Below are 9,966 nucleotides of genomic sequence, written 5' to 3'. Positions count from 1 at the left end.
CGAGGCTGAAGAAATCGAAACCAAACCCACCTACCCAAAGAAAAAAAATCAAGAAACCCCACTTCCACCGTTTACTTTCCCTCTCTTTCAAACCAATTTAGTCCTTTGATTTCTTGGTTCGGAGAGAGATTTTGGTTTTATGTTATGCTGACATTTTGTTATGCCTCACCAAATGTCAGCATAAGCAGCTCCTCATCATGAGGGATTGGTGGGAGACTTGCTTGTTTTGACTCTTGATCGATTGTCCACTTAAAACTGCTTGGAGGGAAAGATGGGGTTGATGGTGGAAGGCTTGCTTGTCTTTGCCGTTCAAATGGCATGTTTGTACTAGAGGAGCAAGTCTTTTTCCAACAAGAAAACCCAGAGAGAGAGAGAACTGGTTTTGATCTTGTTCTCATTTGGTCAAGTGCCTTAGCCTTCACGCGGTAGAGATATCAATGTAATACTTCCAAGTTTCATTTCGGTCAGCATCCACCGACGACAGTATACAAAAAGAAACAAATCTTATGATAGTGAATAAGCGTATGATTGCTCGAAATCCCTGAGAGATTCTCCCTTCGCATAGATGGAATGAACGATGAAGAGGACTGCAAAGTAACTTCTCGACAGTGATTGATACCCGTTGTTTCCAATGTCCGTCTGCATCAATGTTAAGCGATCGCTGTTTCGTGTCAATCGACGGATCATTTGAATTTCAGATTCACCTAAAAGTTTTGCCAATTTACATAGAAATGTTAAGAGAAAAAAGAGGAAGAACAAAACTAGAACAACGTTACCAAAGCAGTAACCCACAAGTGGGTGGGTTTGGCCCAATTCTCTTATACAAATGGGCAGTCGGATCCTTTCATTGGAGCCGAAACCTCTGCCGGGGCGGGCTTGGATCCATCCATCCAGGCCAGTCCACCATTTTTACATCAACTATTGAAGAACAAAATCTATAAGCCTCTCTTACAAATAAGAACTTTGTTCATTTATTTTATATTAAAAACGTTTTATTTTTTGATATTCATATTCTCATTTGTCTTTTTATTTTTTCAATTTAACTTTTCTAAGAGATAAGAACGATCGGCGAAAGTATTCTCATTATCTTAATTGTTCTTATCGTTTTGAAAAATAAGTAATGAAAAATGTGTTCATTGTTAACAATAATTTAATCCTCAAATGTTTTTGTTAATAATGAAAAAAATTCTATTAATTCATTTTCCTAAGCGTTATGAATGATGAGAAAATATTTTTGCCAAAAAAAGGAAACAAACATTCTATACATACAAATCAAGCTTTGAAAGAAAGGATTTTTCTGGGGGAAAATTGTCTAAAAAGTCTTAAACCTATTGTATTTTTTCCAATTGAGTAATAAATCTTTCAATTTTGTCAATTGAGTCCTAAACATTTTTACTTCTTGTCAATTCTGTCTTGCCAATTCTGACCGGAAATTGCTGATGTGGACGCCGACTATCCTATGTGGTATTAACGTGGATAATTTATATTATTTTTTTATTTCCATTTTTTTCATTTTTCCTTTTCTTTCCTTTCTTTTTTTTCCTCCCCTTCTTCCTCCTCTAGCTGGTGGCCGGGCCTCGGCAACTGGCCAGAGGGGAGGGCTGGCAAGGTTGGCAAGCCTTGCTCCCGTTAGGGGTGAGGCTCGATTAAGGCCGACGAGGTCGGCAAGGTTGACCTCGTTGGCCCTCGCCTTTGGCCGGTTGCCAAGGCCTAGCGATTGGCTGGAGGAAGAAGGGGAGGACAAAAAAATAAAAAAAGGAAAAATAATACAAAATAAAATAAAAATTCAAAAAATATTAAAATATTATTAAAAATTATCCATGTCAGTGCCACGTAGGCCGGCCGGCGTCCACGTCAGTGATTTCCAGCTAAAATTAGCCGAATGGACTCAATTAGCAAGAAGTGAAATGGTTTGGGACTCAATTGGCAAGAATCGAAATGGTTTAGGATTCAATTGCAAGAAGTAAAAAGGTTTATGACTCAATTGGCAAAAAATTGAAAGGATTAGGACTGAATTGACAAAAATACAATAGGTTTAGAACTTTTTGGACAATTTTCCCTTTTTTCTGGTGTTGAGAGAGTGGGGTTCTAAAAGAGCTTCGTTGAGGAAGAAAAAGTCTTCACATTTCTCCTATTCTAAATAATTATTTCAACTTTTAAGAGGGATCATCATCGATCCAAAATAAAAACCGAAGAATTTGTTAATGCCGACCATCACCAAAAAGAAGAATCAAACTCAAAAGTGGTGTTCCATCGATTACCTAAGTTCATGACCTGATTATGATTTTTTTTTTTTGTTAAGAGCACGAGACATCGAGCTCGATTCTAGCTTGGTACAACTTCTTAGAGTCGAGTCAAGTTGACTCGAGACGATTCACGAATTTATTGGATTCCTTTTCTTTTTTTTTTGGGGTGTCAAGCTATTTGCATAGAATATAAGTCCGCATCTTTCTCTAAGACCCCGGGGGCATATAATACAATGCCATTTCTTAACCGTTTAAGGCGCATAATTGCCACTTATGTTTAAGTATCAAACCAAAAAGTAACGTGGAACACCCCCCCTTTGCATAAACCCCACAATCATGCTCGAGTCAATAATGTATTTAAAACATGATCCCCCGTTAGAACCCACATACTAAAACTATTATTTAATTTGCGCGGCCTCTAAAATGTACCTAATTAAAATTCAAAGTATAATTGACTATGCATGGGACCATATGTTAAATTCTCTAGGAGATATATTCCTCTCCCCCCCTACGTTGTTTATATTCAGAAGGGACGGCTCCAAATTAATATCGGCCCCGACCTTCTTTTGATTCTGATGCAGCCCACGAATTTCAGTTCAGTGCATTCGTCGCAAAACTCCAACCCCCTCGTTAATTTAAATTTGTTTTAGATCTAATCCCCCTAGCTGTATGGCTAAAATAGAGGCGTAAGTGCATCATTATTGGAGACATCTATTTTAAAATGAATAGTCATGTTATGACCACGGAGACCCACCTTTGATGATCTCGGTTTGGCTGTGGAAAATACTCAAATAATCTCACACGTTACATAAAATAATCGACGCGACACGAACTACAATGGTAAATCGCATTCTTGGTAATTTGCCACGTTTCTTTGGACCTTTTTAACTCGAGTTCATTCTCGCAACATGCTACATTAATGTCAGTCGCCATTGATTTTTGTGGAGGCGAGAAAAGTCCGATGCCTCACAATACAAAAACTAAAGATAGAGCCCGGAGTTTAGGCTTTGTTATCTCCAGAAAATCCATTTTATACCATATATTATCAATCAACCCTAAATAACCTTGATTTAACTTAAAGCTGTCAAGCTAATAAGCAATTGGCCACACACTCAAAGTACACTATGTATATTATTTACTACTCGGTGTAACTCCCAATTATTTGATGTCGGACTTTGTGTCCTAGCACTTGTTTCATGATAACTTCATCGTTTAATAAATTATCATTAGTTTGGTAAAGTGATCAGAAGTCATAAGATATATATAAAAGACATTGTGCAATCAAACTCCTGCTCCCGAGCAAGCTCTTTGCTAAGTCAATCCGAGCTTCCTTCATGGAGACATTACCTAACACATTAGGCTAGCAACCAACTTGCCATTCCAACAAGATTAAGTCTTTTTCCATATCCATGACGATACGAATTTAACTAGACTCGGTATAAAACGCGATGTAAAACGTAAAATTTACCTGGGCCGAAGACGTTCTTTAAGTAATCGGTTTCCGTTTACTCTCTTGAGATCCCAACGCGTTCGTGATCTCAGGGGCGCAAATTGAGACGATTCAAAAATCTCGAACGCACTATCATAAAGATTCAGTAAAATTTTCTGAGCGTAGCCACATAGATTAATGAAGGACCACTCTAAATATACGCCCTTTTTCCCATAAAAGGCCCTTAGGTTCTAAGCCAATCATATTTAATGCACGAGGGGTTTCGAATGAACTTCATAATATCGAGTGGCCACAATCGAACGATTTGCATTTTATCTTGTCCACGTTACGTTCGTTTGTCTATAGCACACCTGATGCATCCAAAGATCAAAACCGGCTGAAGGAGAAGTTGTACAGCCCACTCCTTCTTGAAAACGACTAATCACCCATAAGGTTGGCAGTGTGGACATGCAGACTCTATTTTGCAAAGGGAAATAGAGGAATCCTCCATAGAAACAAATGCATAAACTCCAAATTCGAGATGACCAATGGGAATTAGAAATTGGCATTCAACGTGTCATGTGCTTTTTCTCCTGCCAGTTTGTCTATAGCAGTGGCTCGTATTGACAAAGGACACCTAAATTGGTAAGGACTCCTTTTCTAAACGGTGCAAAGTGCAAACCCGTGGGGCAGCTCCCTCTTTTGATGCTGTTCCTTTGGGCCCCCGAGAAATGGTACTAACCGAAGCTCTTGTTATTCCTTCATGGTATTAAAACAAGAGGTCCTGATCCGAATCTTTCTAGGCTCTCGTATACCTGTCCATTTTGCATACCCGGTTTCCATGTCGTAATCTTAAGCCGAGCCAAATTTCAACATACACATGTGAAACAACACCGTTTATAGATATTTAAACATTAAATCATACCTTCGTATAACGATTCGTGTATCATAATTAGTTATGTCCGTACGAGAGTCATTGTCCCGGAGCACTATAAATAGGGAGCCCAAGTTGGGACGGATTCTTGCGCAGATTGAGCTCGGAAGCAAAAGAACAAAGAGGTAAGTCTCTCTTCGCATCTCAATCCCTCTCTCACACGCACATAAAAGGACACAAGAAGCCACTATTAACGTTGTTGTTCTCTTTGTCGATCACATGGTCATACACCATAACTTCTGCTTCTGCACTAAGCCAAAAAGAAGCAAGACATCTTTGCCTGTCTAAAAGACACCAAGTTCAACCCCCCATCTCTTCTTTCATATCAAGAATTTTCCATTTCAACCCCTTTTTTTCTTGATTTCTTCTTCACCTCCTCTCTCTATTTTCATCAGAAAATAAGCAGTCGCAGATTGGGAAATACTTTTCTTCTCCACTGGTCGCCGCGTCTGGTTATAAAGGTCAGTTTGTGGTCCTATACATTCATAGCAAATTCGACTTTTGTTCCTTTTCTTCCTTTGTTGGAAATGTCCATAAAAGAAAACTGAAGTTTCGTTGATGTTGGGTTTTGTCATCGTTTTGCAGGTTCCGGACAATATGACATCCATGTCAACAGTGGCCTGCAAGCAAGCCCAGGTCCAGCCGCTCATGAACTTTCGAGGTGGACTCAACATGGAGAGTATCTACCACCGTAGAGACAAGGTCGTGTTCGTCGTCGGGGCAACCGGGACGGGCAAATCCCGGCTTGCCATCGACCTGGCAGTCCGGTTCAGAGGCGAGGTCGTGAACTCAGACAAAATCCAAGTTCACAAAGGCCTCGACACCATCACCAACAAGGTCACCGAGGAGGAGTGTCGGGGCGTAACCCACCACTTGCTAGGGATTGCAGCCCCAGACTCGGAGTTCACGGCCGTCGATTTTCGGCGCTGTGCATTGCTCGCCATCGAGTCCATCCTCGCACGGGGCCGGCTCCCCATAATCGCCGGCGGCTCAAACTCTTTCATCGACGCCCTCGTGAACGGTGGCCCCGAAGTCCGGTCGAGGTATGACTGCTGCTTCTTCTGGGTTGATGTCTCGATGCCGGTGCTCCACTCGTTCGTGTCAAGGCGGGTCGACAGGATGGTGGAATCCGGGCTGGTGGAAGAGGTGAGGAGCGTGTACCATCCGGGTGCGGACAACTCCAAGGGCATCAAGCGTGCGATCGGAGTGAGTGAAATGGAACAGTACTTAAGTTCCGAAAGCACGGCCGACGACAGGACCAGAGCGAAGCTTTTAGAGGAAGCGGTCGAGAGTATCAAAGTAAACACATGCGCATTGGCTCGTCGCCAATTGGAAAAGATACAGAGCCTGAGCAGCAATTGGGCTGGGGACATGAACCGTATTGATGCCACGGAAGTGTTCCTAAAAGAGGGCAAAGAAACTGATGAAGCTTGGGCTAGGCTTGTGGCAGGGCCATGCACTATACTCCTGTACAAGTTCCTTTATGGTCAAGATCCTATGGCTGCTATGCTCTCAACTGATACGTCTCATGATGTGACAATTGGTAAGCTGGTTTCGGTTTCCATTCCAATGATAGTCGTCGCAGCGACCACCACGAGAGTATGACACGGCACGACAAGCCAACATAAATTAAATGAACATATTCTCTTTGGAACTTGTGGGTCGTGAGTTGATTTATTTTGTAATGGCAGATGTGTCGATGATAAAGGAGTCAAATGTCATGTAAGGGTTGCTCCCTCGCCTTCCTGTTGAGTAGCAATATTTGAAGGGAAAGAATTCCGTGTAGTTTCACGATCCAATTCTTGCGATAAGATTTTTATTCATTAAGAGAGAATGTCAATTGATGCGACGGACATGCATTGATTATATATAAACTCGCCTCACGTGACCAACACCGATAGAAGCATGAAGATTCATGTTGTGGATATCGGAGAATTCACTTGTTGTGTCTTTAGGCCTCTCGAACTCGTTTCGAAGATAATCAAGAAGTTTGTCATTTCTCTAGTTTTGCATAAGTTTATGGTATGCAAACAATATACCTCTATCTAAAATAGTGGAGTTTAATACAAGGTAAAGATATTGCTATGGAGTTCAAGTCCAAAATCCTCTGAAACGCCACCATCACCATAACTTAGGAACAAATCTCTCATGTATTGCGTTTCTATAATTACTAATTTAATCAACTTTTTATTTATAGAAACTAAAAACTATCTGATAAGCATTTAAAGGAAAGAATCAAGTTTAGTCAATTGCCTTGGTTGCCAGAATTTGGAGAAAAGGACATTAATATGACACTCACTTTGGTCCTAGAATTTTTTAATCCATCACTTAAGTGATATAATTTAAAAAAAAAACATTCATTTGAGGTACTCTGGTAACATATCTCTACGATAAATACTGCGTGGATTTATTCTAAGAATAACATATCCAACGTAATTTTTTCTTTTAAAAAGAGTTAAGTCCAAAATGGGGGAAAATTACCAAAAAAAGTCATAAACCTATTGCCCTTGTGCCAATTTAGTCATAAACCTTTCAATTGTGTCAATTGCGTCTTAAGCATTTTTTACGTTTTGCCAATTGAGTTCTAAACATTTTTATGTTTTGCAATTGAGTCTATTCGATCAATTTTGGCCGAAAATTGTTGATATGGATGTCAGCTATACTACACAGTATGACCGGCGCTGACGTAGATAATTTTACAATTTTTTTAAAAACTCAATTTTTTTTTAATATTTTAGTTTTTCTTTTTCTTTTTTCTTCTTCCTCTGCAACCAGCTAGAGGCGAGGGCCGACGAGGCTCCACCTCACCAGATCTCGGTGAGCTTGAGCCTCGCCAGCTCGACCAAGTCTAGCCGAGTAGGTCGGCCCACGTCAGATCTAGCAAGGGCAACCCTCGCCTTTGACCAGTCACCGACCATGGTGACCAGCGGAGGAAGTAGGAAAAAAAAAGAAAGAAAATAATAAAAAATAACACAATTGCAAAAATTATTTACGTTAGCGTCGGCCGTGCCACGTAGGACACCCGGAGTCCACTTTAGCAATTTCCGGCTAAAATTGGTTGGATAGACTTAATTGACAAAACGTGAAAAGATTTAGGACTCAATTGATATAATAAAAAAGGTTTAGGACTGAATTGATTAGGTTTAAGACTTTTTTTAGTAATTTTTCATTCAAAATGGAGTTAAGCCTAGGGAGCATGGCCCAAAATGACAATTTCTTTTAATTTCTTTACCTTCAACCAACACACGTTAAGAGAGATCGCCACCATCCTCAATCACAATGACTAGGAGCTCCTTCCTTGTTTCTTTGACCTTCCCTAGGAGCTCAATCCCTATGCGGTGCAACTAGCGCTTCACCAGAACTAGGTAGGCCGTAGGCGGCCCCAAACGCCTCCTCAGCTTCTTCCGCTGGTCCATTCCTTTATGGGTGTGCCCTAAGACTTGCATTCCTTCGCGATTCTCGCCGTCACTCTGTGAAATTCTATGCTTTTTCCTCTGACCCATGGCATTGCTGACCAGAAGATCGATAATGCTTCCGGTGTCCCGGTAATTCCCCAATAGCAATAATATTTTACCTTCATGTTGGGGAAGAGCCAAACTTTGTTGAGTCGATCATCAGCTACTTCTCGCGTTCCTGCTCTCCATTGTAAATTTCAGTTGCGACTTCTCATTGACCTGCAATTTTTTTTTTATTTGCAGATGAATATAGGGTTTTGGGTTTTTGATTCGAATCTAATTTAGCCCCATTCATCAAATTCGGGCAAGGAAAGAGCTAAACAATGTGGTCATATATTTCGACCAAAAAAAAAAAAAACGTGGTCCTATATGCTTTCAATGACATCATTTCCTTGACAAGTCACGTCGGACGATTTTATATTAGACTAGTGACATGTTGGATATTTTGACAAGGGAAATTGCCAACATTACTCAAGTGTCATACGGAAGTTATGGCATTAGTGAACCTTTTCCTTCAAAGTTTGTAGTCACATGTAGATATGAAATTGTATAGGTAATTTGCTAATGTCATAGTTTCATAATCATTTAGATCTAGTGAATGACATCCCTTCATGCGTTTCTTTGTAGGAAATGTTTGACACAATTGCATATCGCTTGTTCATTGCTTTGGGCCTGTGTGGTTCAACTTTGCCTTTAGAAAAATATGAGATATTTGGCAAGTGTTTTTGTGACTCCATTGGCCAAATGCTAGCCTTGGGAAAGATGAAAGCCTAAGGCAGGCGTGGGTTGTTAGCATTTTCGGAATGCTATTGTGAGGGTTTAATGACTTTTTTTTTCTTTTCAATATTTCCCTAACTGATAAATGTATTTTCCACTTCTACCCTAAAAAAATACTATTTATCTTCTTCCTTTTGCTCACTGGTTCATGTTTGAGGTTGAGGTGAAGATCGAGGTTGCCCGTTGAGGTCGAGATCGAAGGTCGCACGTGCCATCGAGCTGCTGTCTTTGTCGGAGCTGTTGTCTTTGCCTGTTTTGCTATGGGTTGAGGTCATGGTCGAGGGTCGAGCAACCCAGATCTGGCCTTTCAACCATGGTCATGTGACCTCGGTGTCGCGCATCCTCGACGACCCTCGCCTGGGTCGCAAACGGTCGAAGGGCCATATCTGGGTTGCCCCGAGGTCGCCGGTGAAGCTTTGCCGAATGAAGCTCCGACGTTGTAGATCCCAATATAAAAAAAAAAAAACCTAGCCGATGCTTGAAGCTCACATGATTGACGGTCGCCTCTGGTCTGAGAAGGATCACCGTTCAAAGCTCGCCTGGCCGATGCTCGCTTGTGGTCACTACCGGCGAAGCTCGCCCAGTCCATGTCTTCTCTGCCAATGCTCGCCCAAGTCTGCCATCTGTTTCTCTTTTTTTTTCTTTCTTTCTTTTTTCATTTCAAAGTTGTTTTACAAAATAACACAAAAATGAGTTATCCAAACAATATTGCTTTCACCAAGTGCACTTTCATCCAAAGATACTTGGGGAAATGGTTTTGCATTCCCCCAAAGTTGAACCAAACATTGCCTTTGTACTCTCTCTCCGCACACACATATATTTTTTATCCTCTAAGTACTAAAAATGGAGTTAAATGCAATTTTAATTCTCTAAGTTCTAGCATTTGTGCAATTTGATACCTTAACTTTTAGGGAAAATTGTTCGAAAAGTTTTCAACCTATTGTACAAAGGCCAATTCACTCCTAAACATTTTGACTGTACCAATTTAGTCATAGACTTTTTGACAAATATGTCAATTTAGTCATAAATATTTCAATTGTGCCAATTTAGTCCTAAACATTTTGGTGATTTGTCAATTTAGTCATAAACCTTATGACAATTTGCCAATTTAGTCATTTCGGCCAA

The 9,966-nt window shown here is 40.5% G+C and overlaps 1 protein-coding gene across 1 annotated transcript; it reads left to right on the top strand.

Moving 5' to 3' along the window:
• The first annotated feature begins 4,690 nt into the window (after positions 1-4,690).
• LOC115685065 (adenylate isopentenyltransferase 5, chloroplastic-like) lies at positions 4,691-6,408 on the top strand. Its single transcript, XM_030610063.2, has 3 exons — positions 4,691-4,734; positions 5,005-5,070; positions 5,195-6,408. Exon 3 carries the CDS (start codon positions 5,207-5,209, stop codon positions 6,212-6,214), a length of 1,008 nt encoding a protein of 335 aa, XP_030465923.1. The 5' UTR covers positions 4,691-4,734; positions 5,005-5,070; positions 5,195-5,206; the 3' UTR covers positions 6,215-6,408.
• The last annotated feature ends 3,558 nt before the right edge of the window (positions 6,409-9,966 follow it).

The sequence above is a fragment of the Syzygium oleosum genome, unplaced genomic scaffold (assembly GCF_021117445.2).
Source record: "Syzygium oleosum isolate NSW1041296 unplaced genomic scaffold, Sole_v2.1 Sole_v2.01, whole genome shotgun sequence".
Lineage (NCBI taxonomy): Eukaryota > Viridiplantae > Streptophyta > Magnoliopsida > Myrtales > Myrtaceae > Syzygium > Syzygium oleosum.
The sequence above is the reverse complement of the archived record's forward strand: the minus strand, read 5'-3'. Positions and strand labels throughout refer to the sequence as shown.